This window comes from Martes martes (genome assembly GCF_963455335.1).
Source record: "Martes martes genome assembly, chromosome: 1".
Taxonomy (NCBI): domain Eukaryota; kingdom Metazoa; phylum Chordata; class Mammalia; order Carnivora; family Mustelidae; genus Martes; species Martes martes.
Window position 1 is genome coordinate 201,366,427 of NC_137888.1, and position 22,887 is coordinate 201,389,313.

The following is a 22,887-nucleotide window of genomic DNA, read 5'->3' on the forward strand; positions in this document are numbered from 1 at the left end:
GGGATCGAGCCCCGCATCGGGCTCTCTGCTCAGCGGGGAGCCTGCTTCCCTTCCTCTCTCTCTGCCTGGCTCTCTGTCTACTTGTGATCTCTGTCAAATAAATGAATAAAATCTTAAAAAAAAAATAATGTTTGCAAGGGGCACCTGATGGCTCAATCAGTTATGTGTCCACCTCTTGATTTTGGCTCAGGTCATGCTCTCAGTGTTGGGAGATCAAGCCCCACATCAGGCTCCATGCTGGGCATGGAGCCTGCCTAAGATTTTCTCCCTCTCCCTCTGCTCCTCCCCAACCCCCCCCCCAAAAAAAGAATAATGTTTACAATATTCTGTATTAGATTTGAGATGTTCTTGTCTATTCCCAGTTAGCTGAGAGCATTTATAAAGATTATAAATGGGTATCGAATTTTGCCAGATGTTGAGATGATACTTTTTCTCGTCCTTTTCTGTTAAGGTTGCAAAATACAACACTTAATTTTCTGATATTCAACTATTCTCAGTGTCCTGAAACCACTCCTCTCAGCTGCCTATCCTTTGTTGACTGCCCAGCTAAAGAGAACCGCCTTGGCCAAGTTTGCACGCCCCTCCGGGTGACAGCATCTGACAAGGGTCAATGTAGAGGTATAAAGGCCAGGCCCTCTTGCCCCCTTCAAACCCCCCACAGGGTTGAGAGCCTTTCCATGGGGCCTGCCCAGCCCTGCTTTTCCCCTTCCCACGGACTCCCCCCAACCCCACCCATCTGGGATCCTGCACACCAATCTCTATGTCATCTGTTTCCACCTGCAGCAGTCATGATGCGCTATCCTTTTATACCTTGCTGGTTCCTATTAGTTGACATACTCCTTGGGGGTTTTGCATCAATATTCACATCAGACTTTGCTCTGGAATTTCCTTTCCTTGTAAAACGGCTGTTATTTGAAAGCCACCAACAGTACCTCTGAAATCGATCACTGCTTCACATTGAACTAAACCTTTGACTCCTTGAACCAGTGCCCATCCTGCTTGGTAACTAACATCCATGATCTGTTGTCAGAGTCAAGACTGCCCAAAAAAGAACATAAATAGATAAGGAGAAGCCTGAGGGAGCCAGGTGGCAGTAACAGGCAACCCCCGGTGTCCCCCAGGACAGCTGCCCGATTAATTCAGTCAAGGGCTCCTCGCTCCCAGCGGAGGCTGCTGGTGGGTTCCGGAGGCCTGAGCTGCAGGTGCGAAGCTGGAGCATTGGGGTCGGAGAAGGGGACTCTGCCAACAGCGCCGTCTCTCAGGTGCATGCCCTCGGTCAGGCTCCCGACAGCACTGTCTGTTCTCTGTCCCTTTGGTTTTACATTTTCTGCTTTCTTCTACATTCTTGCCACATAGAGTCTTGGACTCTAAAATCGCATCTTCTCACCTGCTTCAGGGTCCATAGTGGGGATTTGCTTTAAATAGTTATGACATTATTCTAGACAAACCACCTGATGATACCACCTTTTTTGAGATCTAATTTACATACAGTTACCTGCACCCATATCAGGGGTCCAGTTTGATGAGTTCAGACAGACGCGGATGCCTGAGTGTCCACAATGAGGTTGGGCCCTTTTCACCACCCCCCCCAAAAATAGCTCATGTTCAGTGACCCTCCCGTGCCCTGGGCTCAGAGCCACACTCATCTGCTTTCTCTCGGGAACGCTCAGCTTGTTTTACACAGCATGCTTTCTTTTATGTCTGGCTCCTTCCGCTCAGCAAAATGTACTTGACCTTCATCCACATTGCCATGGGAAGCGTCCATTCCTGTTGGCGCTGACCCGCCCTCCAGGGCACCATGTGTCAACCATTCGTTTAATCAGCTAATCTTAGAATACTTCAGCAGGGACTTAGCACGCTGAAATCAATAAATCGGTTCCTTTTCAGGCTTGAGTGCCTACTAGGTGCCCAGCCCTGGCGTTTGAAACGCATCACGCACAAAATAGTCATTTGTGCCCTCAGGGAGCCAAGAGTGAGAGCACACAGAAAATAATAATAATAAATCCATGAAATGGCATATACATGATTTTCCTAGAGTTGCCGGAGCAAATTACCTCGGCCTCGGTGGCTTAGAACAACAGAGATGAATTCTTGCCCACATCTGGAGGTCAGGCATCCAAAATGAAGGCATTCGTAGCACTGGATCCTTCTGGAAGCCCGGAGGGAAAATCCACTCTCTGTAGCTCCCGTTGCTTCCCACGGCAGCCAGCAGTCCTTGCTGGTGGACTCATCACCCCCCACCTGCACCCCCGTCTTCGCATCCCCTGCGCCTCTGGGTGTCTTCTCCCCTTCTCTTCTCTTCTGTGGACACTTGCCATTGGAGTTTGTGCCCTCCCTAACCAGGACGCTCTCATCTCCAGACCTTTAATTATACCTGCAAAGCCCCTTTTCCAAATGAGGTCACACCCATAGGTTCTGAGCAGACATTTCTGGGGGCTACCCTTCAAACCACGCAGTGTTTTGGAGGAAGAAGGAGCTGGAGTAAAGTAACAAGAGTTGTGTAGAATGAGGAGGAACAGGAGTGCTGGGGGTGCTGAGTGCAAGGTCAGTAGGCCGGTCAGAACAGTCCTCCCTGTTCCCAGGCTGAGGGAACAGCAGGCAAAGGCCTCTGCCGAGAGTGGCCAGGCATGTGGGAGGGCAGCAAGGAGCCCTGGGGCTGGATCCTGCCGGCCATGAGGCTGACTGGGAAGAATCTAGATTTTACTCAGAAGGAACCATTGCAGAGGTGAGCCTCAGAATGACAAAACCCGGCCACTCTCTGGCTGTGTTGAGCTCAGACCTCCTTGGACAACACTGGGAGCAGGGGACAACTCAGGAGTCACCTGGGTGAGTCCGGGGCTTGGATCAAGGGAGGAGCCGTGCAGGTGGGAAGAGCAGTTGAGTCTGGGTGTTTTGAATCAAGGGAAAACTTAGCAGCAAAGCACACAGATCCAAGGTGTACAGCTCACAGCACTCCCACACGGCAAGCACTTTGCAGATGAAGACTCGCCCGCAATCTGCCCCTGGAGGCCTTCAGTGCTGCTCAGCGGCAGCCCCGCCTCCGCCCAGGGGCAAACACTTCTCCGCCTTCCAGCCCCTGAGGCTCCTCGTGGCTGCTCTTGACCTTGACACACATGGACTCACACCGCGTACCCTGTGTGCTGCTTCCTTCCACCTGTGCATGCGATGCACGTCCCGCCGCAGTCCGTCCTCCTCGTCCTGCCTCCCGTCTGCTCACCTGCATACTCCACGGTTTCCTTACAGTCTCACCGCTGCTGGACAGTTGCGGTTGTTCCGGGGCTGGGTTCCAACACGCTGCAGGGGGACTTCCGGTGGAGATCGGTGCACACGGGAGGGGCCACTGCCAGACGGTGCCACGCACCAGTGTTCGGCGTGAGACGTTTCCCTGTTGCCAGCTGCCACACCTGCCTGACACTAGGAGAGTCTGACCCCGGATCTGTGTTGAGGATGAAACCAACAGGACGTCGGGGCGGACTGGAAGTGCGGTCTGAAAGACAGGAGTCCAGAATGACTCTAGAGGGTCTGCCTGAGCAACTAACTGCTCAGTAACAGTTGGGTGAGCAGAGATGAGGAGCAGGTTCCTGCAGGTGAAGGTCAGGAAGTCGGTCTGTGCCTCGCAGACATCCCAGCGAAGACGCTGGAGAGACGGTAGACACCCAAGTCTAGACGTCTGGGCTGGAGAGACAGCGGTGTAGATGAGATGGCTGTAAACCATGAGAGAGGAAATCACACCAAAGAGGTGAGTATGGGTGAGAAGCAGGGGTGCTGTAATGTATAGTGAGGGCGGGGAGAAGAGGAAGACTCAGCAGAGGAGACAGGGAGGGGGCTGCAGAGAGCCAGAGCCCAGGCCAGAGGAAGGAGCAAACAGCAGGGGCGTGGGGGTAGGTAAGGAAGGGACACTGAGGACTGACCTTCAAACTAAGCCATGTGGGGTCACTGGTGACCTTGACCAGACAGTTTCCTTAGACTGGGGGCTGGGAGTGCTAGGTCTGGTGCAGGTGACTGTAAGTAACGGGAGGAGAGAGACTTGGAGTATAGAGCCTCTGGATGAGTTTTGCTATAAAAGAGCAAATACAAAACCAAAACCAAAAAGCAACAGGGCAGAAGCCTGAGTGGAAAGGGATATCAGGCGAAGGGACCGTTTCCCTGAGATGGGAGAAGTCCAGCATGTTCTGTCTTCCTCCCCACTAGAACATGCGCAAGCCTGAGATGGTTTTGTGGACTCCGAAGGCATTTTCGTGAAAGTGGGAAAGGCAAGAGAGAGAGTGGGCGGAAGTGGGCTGTTCACCAGGAGCCCCGGGAAGGGCGGGAAAGGGACGATGTGTGTTAAAGCCGCACGGAGGGTCCTACTGCTGCAGCCGGGTCCATGAACCCCGAACCCCGTGTGCCCCGCAGGCGTGAACAGGCCTACAAACCCCCCAGGTGGGGCTGGCTACAGCATGGGATTTGACTTGAGGGGGCCTGGGGACGGGCCCGCATGAGTCTGCATTTCTCCCGGGCTCCCCGGCAGTGCCCACGCTCGGCCCCAGACCCCATTTCCAGGATCGACAGGGGAGAAAGAAATCCCAGACAATGTGACCCGGGGAGCTCTTGCAGAATGAAGCACGTGTGTTTCCTGGCAGAGAGAGGCTCACAGGGCTTCTCCTGTTAGGCTGTGCGAGCACAAGCCCAGAACAGCACCGCGGGGCACAGTGGGAGTCCTCAGGGGGTCCCCGATGGGGACAGCGCGGGCCCCACGGACTCTCTGACCCTTGAAAATATTTTCACAGAGCCCCATCTGTTCTCCCTCAGCGGATCAGGCCTCCTAGCTGGTCCTGATTGTTTGTTCCCTGCACAAGTATGTGGGGCGCAGAAGCAACCCGGGCCAACACCAACAGAAAGGACGGATGGGGTTCTCTGCGGCCCGCTGGGTCCGGTGTTTGCAGAGCACGCAGCTGCGGGTTCTCAAGGGGGATCAGCTGAGTGGCCCCGGGGGGCGGCCGTACTGTTTTCCCAGTAAACCCATTGCTGCCGTGTCTGTTCGCTGGGGCCTGTGAAATGCCTGTTTGTTCCCCTCAGGCCTTTCTGAAGGACGCCCTCTCGGCGGTGTCCATGCCCACGAGCCCAGCAGCATCTGCGGCAACTTGCAGAAAATCGTTTCAGGTGACTTGGCTGAAGGAGGTCGTCCTTGGGAAGGGGTCATGTGGACAGAAGAACCCCCCCCCCACCCCAATGTCACCTTTGTGAGTTCCTCTTTTTTTTTTTAGATTTTATTTATTCATTTGACACAGAGAGAGAGACCACAAGTAGGCAGAGAGGCAGGCAGAGAGAGAGAGAGAGAGAGAAGCAGACTCCCCGCTGAGCAGGGAGCCCAATGTGGGGGGCTCCATCCCAAGACCCTGAGATCATGACCTGAGCCGAAGGCAGAGGCCCAGCCCACTGAGCCACCCAGGCGCCCTTTTTGGAGGCCCCGGAGTTCGCCCCAGGACAGACTCTATAATATAGAGTCTACAAATTCAAACATTCACTCTAGCGCTTCTCGGCATCGTTTTCCACTTAGGCCTCCCGTGCTGGCAAGCCTTAGACTTCTTTTCATTTTCTTTTCTCCTGTGTCCGTGACTGTCATGTCTCTCAGTGGCAGGAGGACCAGAAACAGTCGCAGCCTGCAGCCGCCCCCTCCCCATCCCGCCTCGCCCCAGCCCCGCTCTATGTGGCCACCCGGCCTTGGGTCCCAGCTGGCCACTCTCCACCGGCCCGGGGCTCGCCGCCGCCCTGGGGTGGGCCGCACAGTCCGAAGGGCTCAGCAGGGTTCGGGGAGGAAGGCCAGCAGTCTCTCCCACGCTGCAAATGTAAGACGCCAACTCAGAAAGCTTACATCTCAGTTTTCTCCCCCAAAGCTCATCCATCAGGATATAGTCTAGTGTCTAAAGTGCATGTGCAGCTCTACGTGTCACAGGTGCCGTGGGAAGACCAAACTGACACATTTTCTACAAGTTAAGGAAAAAAACGGTGTTCAATGAGCCCCAGTGAAACCATCTGACAAATCATGAATGTAGGCCATTCTACAATGGCCAGCAATTTGCCTGGTCTCTCCAGAAAGTTCATGCCACAAAAATAAAAAGGTGGGAAAACCATCCGAAAAGCAGCTCTGGGGACACCTGGGTGGCTCAGTGGGTTAAGCACCTGCCTTCAGCTCAGGTCATGATCTCAGGGTCCTGGGATCAAGCCCCGCATCAGGCTCTCTGCTCAGCAGGGGAGCCTCCTTCTCCCTCTGCTCCCCCTGCTTGTGCTCGCTCTCTAACAAACATATAAATAAAACCTTTAAAAATAAAAAAATTTTAATTAAAAAATAAAAGCAGCTCCATTTGCAACAGCCAAATGCAAGGTACGAGTCCTGATTCACTCCTGGATAGCCATAAAGGGCCCTGGGGACAACCCCCTGAAATGTTCACTTTGCATATTTTGATGAAGCCGAAAGTTACATCCTTAGAACATTTTAACTCCTATCTGGCTTCCAAGTCACATGCCTCAGATTTAAGTTCTACCTTTTTATTTTTTCAAAATCCCACAAAGTAAATGCTCCTCGGTGGTGAGATCTTGGTCATGGATTATGGGCTCACTGTGCCGTTCTGGCACATCCTCTAGTGTATCCTGATACCTATTCTTTTTTAAAATCCTACCTAGGAATCACTGGGCTGTGGGAATCTGTAGTGGGAAATGCCGAGCTCTTAGCACTTTAAATATTGCTCTGTCTCCATTTCTCCCTCTTCTCCTTCTAGAATTCTAAGGAAACATATGCCACTTTCCTGCTCTATGTACCGTAACCTTTGTCTCTCTGTGCAGTGTTCCAGAAAATTCCTTCTGGCGGATCCTTGAGTTTGATGACTTGTCTAATCCACTTTTTTTTAAAGGATTTTATTTATTTATTTGACAGACAGAGATCACAAGTAGGCAGAGAGAGAGAGGTGAAAGCAGGCTCCCTGCTGAGCAGAGAGCCAGACGCGGGGCTTGATCCCAGAACCCTGGGATCATGACCTGAGCCGAAGGCAGAGGCTTCAACCCACTGAGCCACCACTTTTTTTTTTTTTTTAAGATTTTATTTATTCATCTGACAGACAGATCACAAGTAGGCAGAGAGGCAGGCAGAGAGAGAGGAGAAAGCAGGCTCCCCGCTGAGCAGAGAGCCCGATGTGGGGCTCGATCCCAGGACCCTGGGGTCATGACCCGAGCCGAAGGCAGAGGCTTCAACCCACTGAGCCACCCAGGCACCCCTGAGCCACCACTTTTAAACCCATCCACTGAGTTTCTGATTTCCATTACTGCGTTTTTTCATTTCTAGAAATTCCACTCGGTTCTTATTATAATGTATCACTTATACATATACATATATATACATATGAAATGTATCATTTTCCAGTCTCCGCTCTTTCTGTTTCCTGCTCTGCCAGCCACAGACAGACGGGCGTGTAGAAGTCTCTCTCCTCATGGCAGCCAGCTCCGGCTCTCCTAGCAGCACTATCGATTTTTGCTTCCGGTTTCTCAAAGCTGTTTTATTCATTGTATTCCACTTTGAAAACGTCCCATCTTTCTGGTAACAGACGTCCATTCTGTCACTAATAACACTTTTTGGGGGGCGCCTGGGTGGCTCAGTGGGTTAAGCCTCTGCCTTCAGCTCAGGTCATGATCTCAGTGTCCTGGGATCGAGCCCCACATCTGGGCTCTCTGCTCAGCGGGGAGCCTGCTTCCCTCTCTCTCTCTGCCCAGCCCCCTGCCTACTTGTAATCTCTCTCTCTGTGTCAAATAAATAAAATCTTTTAAAAAAAAAAACAAAACACTTTTTGGGTTTCAAGTCTGTTCGTCTGAAGTAATACACCTCTCCGTGGCTTTCTTTCTTTTTTTTTTTTTTTTAAAGATTTTATTTATTTATTTGACAGATCACAAGTAGGCAGAGAGGCAGGCAGAGAGAGAAGGGAGGAAGCAGGCTCCCTGCTGAGCAGAGAGCCCGATGCGGGGCTCGATCCTAGGACACTGGGATCATGATCTGAGCCGAAGGCAGCAGCTTTAACCCACTCAGCCACCCAGGCACCCCTCTCCGTGGCTTTCTTGCGGATACTATTTTCCCGGCATTTCCTTTTCATCAATTCACCGTAAGTTTTTCTGTGAGCTTACGTCTAGCATGTGTCTTCTTTTTTTTTTTTTTTTTATTTATTTGACAGAGAGAAATCAGAGCTAGGCAGAGAGGCAGACAGAGAGAGGGGGAAGCAGGCTCCCGCTGAGCAGAGAGCCCGATGCGGGGCTCGATCCCAGGACCCCGAGATCACGACCCGAGCCGAAGGCAGAGGCCCAAACCACTGAGCCACCCAGGCGCCCCTAGCATGTGTCTTCTAAATCAAAGTTTTATCCCAGTCTTTGTCCTGGTCCATTTAAGTCATGTCTATGCGCGGTAACTCCTGCCACACTGGGATGCATTTCCCCATCTTACTTTTTGCCTCCTCTTTGTTCTGAATTCTTACTCATGCTTCCCCCTCCTTTGTTTGCTTTCATCAGACCGTGCAAGAATATAAAGCAACTAGAACTGCAGGCTGGCGTAGAGTAGTGACGCAATGACCCGGATACGACCACGGTTTGGGATCGTCTACCAAAGCTGAAAATACGCACACAGGCATGCGCTCCAGCAAACGCGCCCACAGAAACGCGTGCGCACAAGCACCCGGACACATGCACCCGAAGACCCTGGCAGCTTTCTTCACGGCAGCCAAGCCCAAAGATGATCCAAATGTCCACCGAGAGTAAAGTGGGTAACTGATCTGTGGTTATAATCATAGAGAAAATGCAACAGAGCATCAAAAAAAAAAAAAAAAAAGAATCAACTATAGCTACACATACTGACTTGGAGGAAACTTAAAAAACAATAATCAGGTGATATAAACGAAACCAAACCCCGAAGGATAGTCGCTGTATTTTCCATACTATAGAGTTCAAACACAGACAAGATGAAAGTGTAGTGATCGGGGATTCGTGCCTTGGGAAGGAGGGGAGTAAAATCACAGGGAAAAGCAAGAAAGGCGCGGTCAGCAGAGGGTTCCCTCTGCACGGAGAGCGGCAGGGTCTGATGCACAGGATGGGGGAAGGAGCCACTCGGGGCTGGCAATCCCGTTCTGGACCTGGGCGAGACGATCATCTGTGAGCTGTAGATCTGATGTGCATTTGTCCGCCTGGCTGTTCTATTTCACCATGAACAGGGAAAACAGGAATAGGGTCCATAAGTATCTCTTTTTCTACTCATTACCATCTTTTGCCAAACTCCCACACTCCCGGACAAGGTCGATGTCTTTCCATCAAGGTGTCTCCTCTTCGAAGTCGCGGTACACTCGGGGTCAGCCTGGGGATTCGAGGTCCCGGGGGAGGCTCGTTCTTACCTAGGTCACTCCCTGATCAGAGAGAGGTAAAGGAGTGAACGAGTGGACAAGGGACAGAGAATGTGGGACACACACCCCCCACACACACACACAGAAAAGCTATCTGCCATGTCAGGGAGAGGAGCAGGTGGCCGGTGGGACAGACACCAGCCCCAGAGGCACAAGGAGGCAGTGGGAGCCCACGCTCAGGGAGGCAGGCCAGGAGGGAGAGGGGCAGGAAGGGTCCCGCGCTGGAGGGAGAGCCCTCAGCCGGCCAAGGGCTGCTCGGGACCTGGGTTAAGTCATCGGTGGGCTGAGGGGGATGGAAAGAGAGGCTTGATAGGCACCCAGAGAAGATCCGGGACCCCGGCCCAGGGCCACGAGACAGGACAGAGATCTCGGAGCAACGGCAGCATCAGGCCCTGCTGCGGATTCACGGCCCGTGGCTGCCGCAGACCCAGCCACGGCTCTGCGAGATCTTTCCAGAAGCACTCACCAGCAGTCTGGTGAACCCAGAGAGGCTCGGGTCTGGGTGGCTCGAGGCTGAGAGAGAGCAAAAGGCCAGGGGGTCAAGGGAGTTAGCAGGGCGATACATGGAATTGGGTGCCCGTAAAGTCCAGGCCAGAAACAGTGGTCCCTGGAAACAGAAAGGCAGAGGGAACAGTGGGGGTTGGGGTTTCCGCTCTTGCAGCTGGAGTGGCTTCAGGAGACAGAGCCGCCGAGGGCATACCCAGCCTCCCAACGGGAAGATGAGGGGTCACATTCAGCAAAAGAAAGTCCCATCTTTTCTGGGGACAGGACAGCATTCAGACGTGGCTGCATCCCACTTCCTTGCTCACAGTCTGGGCCCAGCAGGCAGGAAGTTCTCTGTGGCAGCAATTAGCATAGAAACCCCCCTTCAGGTCCCCCAGGCCCCAGTCAGGAGTGTCCGGCGGGGCTTCCTGCAGGGATGGGGACACTCCTTGTCCGGCTTTCCAGCACAGCAGCCCCCAGCTACACGCACTACCTGACTCTCGGAGCATGCCTAGTATTTATTTCCCGTTAGCTCATTTAGCGTTAAGTAGGGGACACCAGAGTGGCTCAGTCGGCTAAGCGTCTGCCTTCCTGCTCAGGGCATGATCCCAGGGTCCTAGGATCGAATCCTGCATCAGGCTTCTTGCTCAGCAGGGAGCCTGCTTCTCCCTCCCCCTGCCAGTGTGTGTGCTCTCTCTCTCTCTCTGACAAATAAATAAGATCTTAAAAAAATAAAATAAGGTTAAACAAGGGCAATGTGGCCAGTGGCTGCTCCGTTGGACAGTCCAGCTTCAGCTCCCCTCCCTGAAAACAGAGGCCTGGGTTTGGCAGTGCAGCCCCAGTACATTTGGGGACCTTAACGCTTTTGTCCCAAGTTCTCCACAGAAACCCTGTATCTAGAAACGTGCTGGTGGGGCTGCTCCACTTGGGTCCCACTACTCGGGCTCCCACTACTGCCTACCAAGCCCCGGCACACTGTGGAATTCTGGGGCTCCGTGGGCGCCGTCTGTGGGCAAGGGGTGGGGTGCCCTCATTGCACACGCAGCACCGGGGAGGACGCGAGGTGGCTCACCGTGGACAGACATTCTGCAGCTGGAATATTTACCAGCTTATCTTTTTTTTTTTTTAAAGATTTTATTTATTTGACACAGAGATCACAAGTAAGCAGAGAGGCAGGCAGGGAGAGAGGAGGAAGCAGGCTCCCCGCTGAGCAGAGAGCCTGATGCGGGGCTCAATCCCAGGACCCTGAGATCACGACCTGTGCCGAAGGCAGAGGCTTAACCCACCGAGCCACCCAGGCGCCCCTACCAGCTTATCTTAAAAGGCATTAGACAAACAGTAGCTTTGTCCATATGGTAATGATTGAAAGCTTCCTTTGAAAATGCATTTACGTGAAACAGTGAATTTCTTAGGAAAACGATCCATAGAGAATAGTCCCCGTGGTTCACAAATGGGGCACAATATAGGCTCAAAACCCTGGTAGATGTGTCCCTGCCGTGGGGAGCACTGAAGGGTCTGATCTGGGGGTCCGGGCATTTGGACCAGGGCCAGCAGCGTGCCCTGGCAGCTTGTCAGAAAAGCACCCTAGGAGGCCGCACCCATCCTGGACCTCCCGAAGCAGGATCTGCCTTTGAATGAGCCCCCAGGGCATCTGTGGGCACACGGATGCTTGAGGGGCACGTGCTAGAAGGGGCTGGTGACACTGAGAGTCGGGGTGGTGGGGGAGAGGCAGGGGGCGTGGGGGGCCGCCCAGGAGCTCCACTTGCTGCCAGAAGAGGCTCAGGTCTCCTGGGAGCTCCTGCCTGCTCAGCACGCCACACACACACACACACACACACACACACGTGCACACTCAGCCCTGATGTCAGGGGCCCCCAGCCTGGCTCTCGGGAGGACCCTCCCCTTCACCCCCTGACAGCCCCCCCCCACCACCCGCCCCCCCCAGCAGCTCCTTGGGGCTTCTGCGCTCCCATCTGCGCTAGGCAGAGAGAGCAAGCAGGTACCTCGGGCAGCAGGGTGGGGGCGCTGTTCTGGCCCCGGGGTGTGCCTCCAGTCCCTCAGCCCGGCAGCCTGCCGGCACGTGCTGGATAAGTCACAAAAACTCGAATGTCTGAAGAAAACTTCTGAAATGTGGGCAGCTCGATTATCAATGCTAGAGAGCAATAATGATTAAATGACACCAAAGTGCTCATTTATCCACTGGACTTTACGGAGACTCAACGTCAGTAATAGGAATAGGGAGAAAAAGATGAAAAAGACATGACACGGGGGCGCCTGGGTGGCTCAGTTGGTTAAGCATCTGCCTTCGGCTCAGGTCATGATCCTGGGGTCCTGGGGTCGAATCCCCATTGGGCTCCTTGCTCAGCGGGGAGTCTGCTTCTCCCTCTCCCTGTGCCGCTCCCCCTGCTTGTGTTCTCTCGTGCTTGTGCTCTCTGTTAAATAAATAAATCTTTAAAAAATAGGTGTGACACTAGCCATGGAGCAGAGGGGACACATATCCTGCTCTCTTCGTGACAAGGCTGCACGGCCAGTGGACAGGACAGCGTTAGAAACCAGATCTGCAGCCCCAGGCTTGGGGCGGGGAGGGGCAGGGAAGAGGGAGCAATGTCGCCTGGCCAGGGCCAGGTGTGGCGCTGGGTTTCCAACAAAGGGTAGGGTTTCATCTGGGTCAAGAAGAATGGAGAGGACTCTCCCAGGTCAAGAAGGCAGAAGGTGTTCCTGGCTGAGGGAACAGCCCAGGAGTATAAAAATGCACAGCATGGTCGGGAAGGTGAAAAGTCTAGGTGAGCAAGGGTCAAATTCCTCCTGGCCCAATTAAAAAATAAATGCCTCAGGGCTGTCCGGACCAGGCTCGGGAGTTTGGACTTTATCTCATGGGGAACTAGGGATTGATGCGGTGGGTGGAGTGAGGGGGGTGTGTTAAGTAACAGCATTATCGAGCAGGCGAGCCCATTAATTATTGACAGCTGCGTGGCTGGAATTGGTGGGAAAGACCCGGAACCCCGGCACCGGGCCATGGCCACACCCGCGCAGTTGAATCAGGACCGTCCCTCCTTCCCCAAATCAGATAACTAGGGCAGGCTGACCCTCTGACCTGATTGACAGGGGGCCTGATAAGACCGGACAGGTGGGTGGGAGGGGAATATTCTGTCCTGGCAGTGGGAGGCCCCCGGGAAGCACTCAGGGTGAGGCCTCCCTTGGGCATCGGCCCTGCTGAGACCCGGCCCCACTCCCCTGGCCCCCACCACACAGAAGTTGCTCCCCCAGCCCCGGGGCCCTGCGGAGTGCTGGCATCTGCTCCCACAGGCTCGGGAGGGCCACCTCTTCCAGAATCTTGCGAGCTGATTGTTAAAGGCAGCCATGATTAAAACTTCAGTTATATAGGGCGCCTGGGTGGCTCAGTGGGTTAAAGCCTCTGCCTTCGGCTCGGGTCATGATCTCAGGGTCCTGGAATCGAGCCCACATCGGGCTCTCTGCTCAGCGGGGAGCCTGCTTCCCTCTCTCTGCCTGCTTCTCTGCCTACTTGTGATCTCTGCCTGTCAAATAAATAAATAAAATCTTTAAAAAAACCAAAAAAAAAACCAAAACAAAAACTTCAGTTATATAACCTAACAGGGAAATGGCATAAAACAGAGGTGACAAATGCCTTCAAACCCCACCACTTCCTAATGATTCACTAATTCACTAATTCGCTAATGATTCACTGCACCTCCGTCCTGCTCTCCAGGCTGTGTCTACTGCGTGTGTCTCATGGAGATCCAGACAACAGCAGGCTCCTGCGCGTCTCTGCCCAACTCCACGTTCAGCGGCAACGTGTTGGAAGCTTGGACTTGGCCACAGGGGGAATATTTACACCGGCGAAATCGGTGAGCGCTACAACCCAGAGTTCTGTAGAGAGCTGGTCCCTTTAGCATTTGCCACTGCTCACCTCCACTCCCTGCTTTGCTGGTTCCCCAGGGAAGCGCACCTGCCCCTCCCAGCCTGTTCTCCCAGCAGCACTTCTGGTCTTGTCAGATTAGAGGGAGCTGTCGGTGGACATCAGAAGACACCCTCACCAGGAACCCTGAGCATCTGCCCCTGAGGATTTACTTAGTCCTACTATGGGGTGTCTCTGTGCGCTCCGCCCAGAACCCCCTCCCACCCTGATCAGGCTCCTGCAGGGTCTGGCAGTGTGACCATTGGGACCCACAGGCCTGACCCCTGGGGCTGGGGAATGGAAGAGGGGCCTTGCCTTTGTCACACCAACCCCCTACAAGCAGGTGGCCGGCAACCGTGCTGGACACTGTCCGGAGTGCCCAGCTCCTGAATGCCACCATGGGGCCGGCCGCCCTCTAGGGAAAACTCACCCTCGAGAGTTGTTTGTTAAGAGTTTGTTAAAATCAAGAACATCCATTCATCCGAAGACACCACTGAGAGAATGAAAAGACAACTCGCGGGAACCTGGGTGGCTCAGTGGGTTAAAGCCTCTGCTTTCGGCTCAGGTCATGATCCCAGGGTCCTGGGATCGAGTCCCGCATCGGGCTCTCTGCTCAGCGGGGAGCCTGCTTCCTCCTCTCTCTCTGCCTTCCTCTCTGCCTACTTGTGATCTTTGTCTGTCAAATAAATAAATAAAATCTTTAAAAAAAAAAAAAAAGAAAAGACAACTCGCAGACAGAGGGAAGGCATTTGTCATACCTAAAACTGACACGGGGCTCATATCCAGAAGGAGTAAGGAACTATCTAGGTCAGGAGGAAAAGACAAGTCAATTACAAGCTGGCAAAAGAACACACACTTCATGGCAGAGGATATCCAGACGACCCAGTTCACCTAGGGAAAGGTATGCAGCCTCCTTCATATGCGGGAAATTGAAATTTAAATAAGTCACATCGAACAATGAACCATTGCGACACACCCACCAAACCCTGGAGCGCTTTTAAAACAGAATGACAGATGTTGCTGAGGATACCGAACAACGAAACTCAACTCGCGTGGGAGTGCAAACTGGTCCTACCTCTCCAGGCAACAGTTTGGCAATATGTGCTCACGCTGAACCTCCAGTTACCGTCCAGCCCAGGAGTTCCCAGCAATGAGTGGACTCGTCTCCCTGTGGCACTAGGATGCTCATCACCGCCTTATTCACGATAGCCCCGAACTGGAGATGGTACCATATCCTTGAGGCAGCGCCTAGAGTCGGTTCGTGGCATGGAGAACTATGCAGCAGGGAGAACAGCCTAGAGAGGTGCTCCCTGAGCAGAACGACTTGCGCAAGGAAGCGGGGCATGAAAGCGTACACGCTGCCCAAGTTCATGTGCCTAGAGGTCCAAGCAGCGGAAACTAACCCATAGCCATAGACCCAGAATGGTGAGTCCCTCTGGGGAGAGGGCAAGTTGTAGGAAGAGCACTCACTAGAATCCCAAAGTTTAAAAAGCAGCAACAGTCTTCCTTGCTGCATTGCAGACCTCCGCTGCTTTGGCTGTTGGAGGTGGAAAGTTCAAGGACAGGCTGCCCATCTGAGGAGCCTCCACCTTCCTCGGGAGCCACCAGCTGACCAGGAAGGGACTTAGGGGGAAACTAGAGTAGTGATCTCATTTTGGCTTCAAGGAAGATTTCCACTAGCAACTCCGCTTCTCATCTCTTTATATGTAGGTATCAAGCATTTTCTTACCCGACACCATACCAGGCACTGCTCAAAGTCCATCATTATTATTAACTAATTTAGCATGCTACCTTTTCCATTCATCCAGACCTCTGGGGACATCTACCAGCGCCCCCTTTATGGAGCACTTACTATGTGGCAGACAGGAAGCTATCACTTAATTCTCACATGAGCCCTTGGGAGGCGGATATGTTGTTTCCATTACAGATTAGGCAACAGAGGCTCAGAGAGGTTCAGTGACTTGTCCAAGGTCACACAGCTCAGGGGTCGAACTGAGCTCTAAAGCCAGCTCTGGCACTTCTCCAAGCACCAGGCTGAGACAGGTGTAGTGACCACCTTGAACCAAACAACCTTTCCAGACGGGTTTTTTTAGGCTTCAGCTCTGGCATAATGAATCAGAATCTCTAGCCCTTAGACCCTCCTGAGCAGTGGAGTATCCCACAGAGGTTGTTCAAAACTGGAATCCTGACCCGCATCTGGCACGACAGAGCCAGGCTCCACGCCCTGTACACAGTAGGCGGTAGGGCCCGTCGGCAGATGGAAGGAAACCTGGCTGCCCGGCTTACTCTTCCTCGGAGAAGTGTGGGTCTGCGCAGGAGTGGAGGCGCTACCGAGTCCCTCCCTTCCTTCCAGTCTCTGAGCAAAGGGCACGTTTCCTCCTCTGGGAAGCCCTCCCGGACCACCGCAGCCTCCCCCCCGCGGTGCTGCTCACCCTTTTGCTTTGCCTCATTTGTCTTCCTCGTGTCTCAGTCTTTTATATGGACTAAAATGAACAATATGAAATTGTCTTCTCTGTAGGTCAACAGTCGTTGAAAATGGGACCTTTTATTCCGGCCAATTTAAGCAGTTCCCTCCCCGGATGTCAGTCCCCGCAAGGGTTGGGGATGTGTGCGGGTGGCTCACAGCCCGTCCCCAGATGAAGCCCCGCACCCAGTAGGCACCCAGGAAACGATGGATAAATGGCTGAGAGAACCTGACGGCTCCGAACAGCCGCGCAGCAACACGCGGGCCCCGAGGTGGAGCGGAGGGCCCCGGCACCACCCCCTGCCCCGCCGTCCCAGGCGCAATCCCGGGCGCCTTCCCGGCGGCGGCGGCGGCCCGGCGGGGTGGGGCTCGCCGTCATCCATTTACCAGCCTCGCCCCTCCAGCGGGCGCACGTTAATGAGATTAGCAATTAAAAAGCGAGTGAGCAGCGGCGGCTGAGGCGCGGGGCCATCCCCAGGCCGAGCGGGCGGTCGTCCGGGCTGCGGCGCTCCGAAGCAGCCCCGCGCGGCGCCCGAGGGGGGGCCGGCGCCCAGCTCGCGGCCATGGAGAAGGCGCGTCCGCTGTGGGCCAATCCGCTGCAGTTCGTCTTCGCCTGCATCTCGTACGCCGTGGGCCTGGGCAACGTATGGCGCTTCCCCTACCTGTGTCAGATGTACGGCGGAGGTGAGTGCGGTCCGTGCGGGAGCCCCGACTCCAGGCCGGTAAACTGAGGCTCGCCGCGAGCGAGGGGCACGGGGGTGCAGAGCCCGCCGTCCCGGACCCAGCACATCCCTATCCGCTGCCGAGCTGTTACCCAAAACCGCCCTCCCGCGGCCTCTGCAACGCCCCAGCCCCAGCCCAGCGGCCGCCGAGCCTCCTTTGCACCCGGGCTCTGTGAGCCTCAGGAGGCTCCGGACTGTTTTCCCCCGGGGCAAGAGGCTGACTTCTAGTGAGTAAAGCTGACATTTAAATGTAAAAAGTGAGCAGGGAATTGTCGTGTTCAACAGAAACTCCTGCTACAGTTTTCAGATACGAAACCTATTCCCAGCAGTTTGGTTTGAAACCGGTTAAAAGGGTCTTGAGCAATTCTTTAAATTTTTTTATTAAAACTCTGGTTTGGATTTGGAGCCACAGATGTCAGGAAAGGCAAATAAATCATTCTGTTTATAATTTTTTCTTGTTTTGTTTTTTGGTTTTGTTTTCTTTTTCGTTATAGTTTTTGGTTTTTTCATTTGGTTTTACAAATGTTTCCTCTTTTCCTCTGAAGCATCAGGGCACATTTACTAGACAGACCCACCCACGCCCATCGTAGTCCCTTAACATTGTGGGGAGCTTGGGAACACCTTGGTGACACACCAGGGAGTCTCTCTGCAGGCCAGCCTGTCGTTTTGGAAGGCAGTGTGGTGAGAGGGCTTGAAGTCTCAGCATTAAACAAGAGTTTTCTTCCTTGGTTCCATTTCTAGAACTCTGCCGAAAGGAAACTATCAGAGGTCTGACCAAGGGTGGCGATGGAGGGACAGTCTCAGTCTTTTAATAAGAGTAAAATGTTAGAAACTCCCCAAGCCCTCAAGGAAAGGGATTTAGTCCAATAAGTTATGGAACATCGGTGTGCAGCCGCTGGATGGAGTTTTCAGAAACTTTCATAGGAATTTTCTCCTATCGTCTATTCAGTGGAGGGAGGGGAAGTTAGATTCAAAACTGTACATAAGGGGTGGTCTCAGCTATGTTTAGAGATAGGCCAGGAAAAGAGAATGAGAACAAAAAATACACCAAAATGTTAACAGTAGTTAGCTCAGGGTGGTTTTTCTTTGCCTTGGAGTGTGTGTGTGTATGTGTGTGTGTGTGTGATGTTTTCTATAATCAGGAATGTTTTTTCACCATAAAGGACAATAAAAGATGTTAGACCAAAGTATTAACAAGATTTAACCCATTTAAGAAGGACCAAGACCTAAAGTACTGCTCCCCTTAGCATCCCCACACCTGTTCAAAAAAGAAAAGAAAAGAAAAACTGGCAAAAGGTTAACTCTCTGATTTCCTTTTTTTATTCGAAGGGCATAAACACATCATAATTATGGGAAGGGTGTGCTTTGCCATGTGGTATAATGGCTTCATAGCTGACTTTTCAAAGAATTGCTTGTCAGGATGAGATTTCTGGGTCCTTCTGTGCTCAGCACACGTACTACCCACAATACCTTTGTCCTGGCTGCGTGGTTTCCACCCCTCGGGCCAGGGGAGCCCCACTGTCACAGGACTGTTAATTCCTTGTTTCTAACAAAACCATCCCCTGAATAGCCCGCAGGTGATGTGGTTTGGGTGGAGTAATTCTGAAATTGTATATATGTAGGGAGTTGCTAAGGGAACCACAGGACCTTCAGGACCCAGAAGAGAAAAGAAGAAATCCTGTGTCTGGTACAGAGTATACTCGGGCTGGCTGGGCTGGGTGGATGGAGAGCGATGGAGGATGGCCGATGGATGGGTAGACACCAAGGAGAGAGGCAGGATAGGTGGCTCGCTGGGTTCGGGATGGGCAGAAATAGACCGGGCAGGTGGCACGTTCTCAGGCGTTAAGTGTCTACAGAGTAAAGACCCAACAGCTTATCCTGGCCCAGCCAGGGCTTCATCACCTGACACCTGCTTCTCTTTCCACCCCGTTTCCGCCCGCTCATCTTCCAGCCCCACCAAATGTTCTAGACTATTCTGGACAGTTCTCTGTCAGCGAATGCCTACTCTCTGCGTGCACACTTTGCACGAGCTATTTCCTCTACCTGGGAAGCTGTCTAGAGCCTGGAGGCCTCCTTTCTCTGCCTCCCACCAGCCCCCGTGGTGGGGTCAGAGGCGGCACCAAAAAGTATTGGTTGGACTGCTGAGTGGGATCTGTTAGAAAAGCATGGGGTACGTGAGGTGGGGATGCGGGTGGTTTTCCCTGAGCCTTTCCCTGTCCAGGGGTGTTGCCTATTAATAAGTGATTTATGTGGCCCAGAAGCCGGGCCATTTGCAGACCCATTATTCACCTAAAGCTAAAGGGTAAACCAACCACATCATGAAAGTCTCCAGAGGAGGGTTTTTCTCAACAGCACCATGACCCGCCGCCTACAGCCAACAAAGGGCTTATTTATAAACTACAGGGCCAAGTTGTGCCAAAATACTTCCCAGAATAAAGAGGATTAGGGATCCATGCTCCTTTCCACGGGGCTGGCTCTGCGAGGAAGGGGGGGTGGGGGGGAGTGGGGGCTTGTGTCCTTCCTGCTGTCCAAGCCAGGCCCAGCACAAGGAATGTTAATTCTGAAGATTATGTTTCGGGTACCAGCCGCCTCTGTGCAGCATGCTGGCGCTAGAGGAAAAAATAGCCCAGAACCTCTTCTGGAACGAGTCAGCAGCCCTCGGTGACCGTGTCAGCGTCCAAGGCACTGTTGTTCTGTTGAAGAAATCTGGGATGCGAATGCATGGGTTCACCTGTGTCGAAAAGAAATGCACCAGCAACTGCTTTTTATACAGATGTGCTCGAGTCATGGAAGAGACGCCGACAGATGGGGAACGGTTGTGTGGCTCGTGGCAACGTGGATGGTTTTCCCCCTAAGTTTTCTCTCTGTTATATGGGATCTGTGAAGAGGAGGAAGTCGGAGGACACCTGCCTGCGTGGGGTCGATGACTCTCAGACGGGATGTCCCACTTCCCCCTCAAAGCCCCCTCTGCTCCTCTGTGGTGCTTAGAGCCGTAGCCTTCCTGGGGAGCCTGATAAATGGCAGGTCTCTGGCCGCCGCCCCCAGAGATTGTGACTCAGGCACCTGCCATGAGGCGGGGGGAGGATCTGCCCTTCTAGCAAGGTCCTAAGTGGTGCTGATGCTGCTGGTCCTTGGAGCACACCTTAGACGGAGGTCAGGGGTGTTCTCACGCTGCCCCCAGGCCAGCAGCTGCTGGGAGTGAGGTGGTAGGGCACTGGGAAAACATGGAGCAGCCAGCTTTTGATAGGAGAAGTAAGACCTAACTTGGAGCATCTGATGATTATTGCCGTGCAAATACTCCCACCATGGCCAACTTCACACACTCGTGTCCTGGGACACGTCCTACCATGAGGTCCCGGGATGCAGGGCTGGAAGCAGTGTGAGCAGCCGGCTCCCGTGAGCTGGCCCTGCGTGCCCCTGCAGCCACAGCCCTCCCGGCCAGAGCCATAGCAGCTCTGCACGCAGATGGACAGGCGGACGGCACCTGCCGTGGCTCGCCATACAGCGTGTGGGCAGACGCGCGTGTGCTCGATAAATGCGCGTTTGTATTTCTACCGTTCTCCTCAGTGGGATGGAAACCTGAGGTTCAGAGGTTGTAGTGCATCGAGCCCATAAAATTTCCAAAGTCAACTCCAGATAGTAGGTGAGAGCATGTGCTCTGTGCCTCCCTCGAGAAGCCCTGTCTGCTGCTGCTGCTGCTGGGGCTTCTAGACAAGGTGCTGGGAACCGGCTGGTCTGGGCTCTTGGCCGCAGGCCCTCAACGTCATCCTCCCAGTACCCCTGTAGTCGGTCCTGTCTTCCCCACTCAGAGATGGGAGACAAGTCCAGGGAAGAAAAGGGGGCTCCTGGAGCTGGAGCTGGGGCTTGGGCCACTTCCCTCAGGAAGCTGAACTCTCCCCAGACCCCCTGGGGTTGGGGTTTCCTGTTCTGATAAAGGCAAGACCAGAAGTGACTCCTGCAGAGGCCTGCCCCCCCCTCCGCCCCCTGCCCCTCCCCAGAACAGGACTAACCCTGGCTCAGGGTCCTTCCCCCCATGGCCTGCTGTGACATTCAACCACAGCTTCCTCTGCACACCAGAGAGGGTCTGGCCAAGCACCTGCTGTCTGCTGTGTCCACCCAAGAGAAGCCCTTGACACTTGCAGGCCAGCCCTCTCTCTCCACCCCTGCCCTTCCCCCAAATGTCAGTGCCTCCCCCCTCCCAGGGGGGATACCCATACTCCTCACCTTTTCCAGGACACCCCCTACTCCTTAATTTAAAAGTGTCTGTAAAGCCATGTCTTACCATGCACAGCACTGTGGACTCGGATGTGGCTCACCCCGGTCCCCGCCCCACCCCCGTGGGGAAGAAAGGCCCCCAACCAGATCACAGCGTCCACCGGCCAGTGGGGAAGCCTCTAGCAGCCCCTCGGGAGCTGGACCACACGCTGATGTCCAGGTCCCACCCCCAAACCCTGAGTTGGTCTCACTCCTGTCCTTACCAGGAGGCATGTTAAAGCTCCGCAGGGGTTCGTGCTGTGCCCCAGGGATGAGAACTACCATCTGAGATCCTTCCCCAAACAGGCACGAGCCTAGAACATTAAACAGTCAACAAGACAAACCTCTTAGGAGTTTAATTTCGGTTCTTCAACAAGCATGGGTCGAGGATCTGCTGCTGCCGGGGACAAAGCTGGTCATCACCGTGGAGGACGCGACAGCATGGGGAGGTCTCTTCTGCGAGGAGTGGTGTCCAGAGGGCTCTTCAAGAGGCTTGACCAAGTGCCTCAGGAGGAAGGACTAACCGCCCGGGAGAAGCCAGGAGGGCTTCCGGCTGGACAGATGAGTCTGAGCTCGTCAGGTAGATGTAGGGACAGGATCATTCCGGGCAGAAGAAACCATGTGTGAAGACAGCACAGAAGGGTGTACATCTGAGGGGAATGGCTGGAAACTCCAGGTGGCCGGCGTGTCGGGTGGTGGCCGGGCGGGAGGGCACACGAGGAAGGGTCCGGCAGGAACGCAAACAGAAGGGTCTTGACTATCAGGTTGGCAAGATGGAACCGGCATAGCCAAGCCAGGGGTCGAGGCGGGGAAGGGGCACCTTCAGACCTTACAGAGCCTACAGACGGACGGACTGATAGACGCCAGGACCTCGTTCACCAGGGAGGCCGGTGAAGGGATCCTGCTGGGGGAGGGGCTGGGCAGGTGGTCTGATGGTCTGACCAAGGCGGGAGGCAGGGTAAGCGGGACCTCCATGTGTCTTACTTGGGTTTCTGTTCTTTGTTCCCAAAAGTTGGCTGGAGTTGACTCTACGTAGACTTTTCTGGGAAAGCCGAAATGGGAGGGGGTGACTGAGGAGGAGGCAGGCCATGGGGTTGGGTGTGCAGAGAACAGGACTGCGCTCCTCAGAGGGTGGTCCCTGGACCAGCAGCTTCTGCAGTCACCTGGGAAGTTGGGTTCTGTACTCCTTACACACACACACACCCAAAAGGAAAAAATCAGGGTAAAAAGTCCCTGTGTGGTTTTGGAGAGACAAAGGCATAGAAGTGAAAAGATGGCGTGAGTTTGAAAGCCTGAGCGAACTTTCCCCTGAAAGTGGCCGCCTCTCGCTGTTTGGTGTCTTTGTGGGTCTCAAAGGACAGAGCTGAGATTTGCAGAGATAAATTTCATACAGAGAGGAGTTTCTCTTTGTGGGTAAAGTAGATAAAGTACTGGCTGTGATCATTAGAAAAATAAGTAGCGGGGCGCCTGGGTGGTCAGTGGGTTAAGCCTCTGCCTTCGGCTCAGGTCAAGATCCCAGGGTCCTGGGATCGAGCCTCACATCGGGCTCTCTGCTCAGCGGGGAGCCTGCTTCTCCCTCTCTCTCTGCCTGTCTCTCTGCCTACTTGTGATCTCTGTCTGTCAAATAAATAAATAAAACCT

General features: G+C 53.8%; 1 protein-coding gene across 4 annotated transcripts in view; it reads left to right on the forward strand.

Annotated features, from left to right (window-relative positions):
* Positions 1-16,595: 16,595 nt before the first annotated feature.
* The window catches only part of SLC6A20 (solute carrier family 6 member 20), a gene marked incomplete at both ends in the record, with an annotated part of 31,281 nt that continues 24,989 nt past the window's right edge, over positions 16,596-22,887 (forward strand). For 2 of the 4 annotated variants that reach the window (XM_080810981.1, XM_080810982.1), the window contains one exon: positions 16,834-16,958. In XM_080810981.1, the coding sequence (XP_080667107.1) occupies positions 16,834-16,958 (125 nt within the window). Of the gene's footprint in view, positions 16,959-22,887 lie in introns of all 4 variants that reach the window. The other 2 variants (XM_080810984.1, XM_080810983.1) reach the window with 2 other exon arrangements.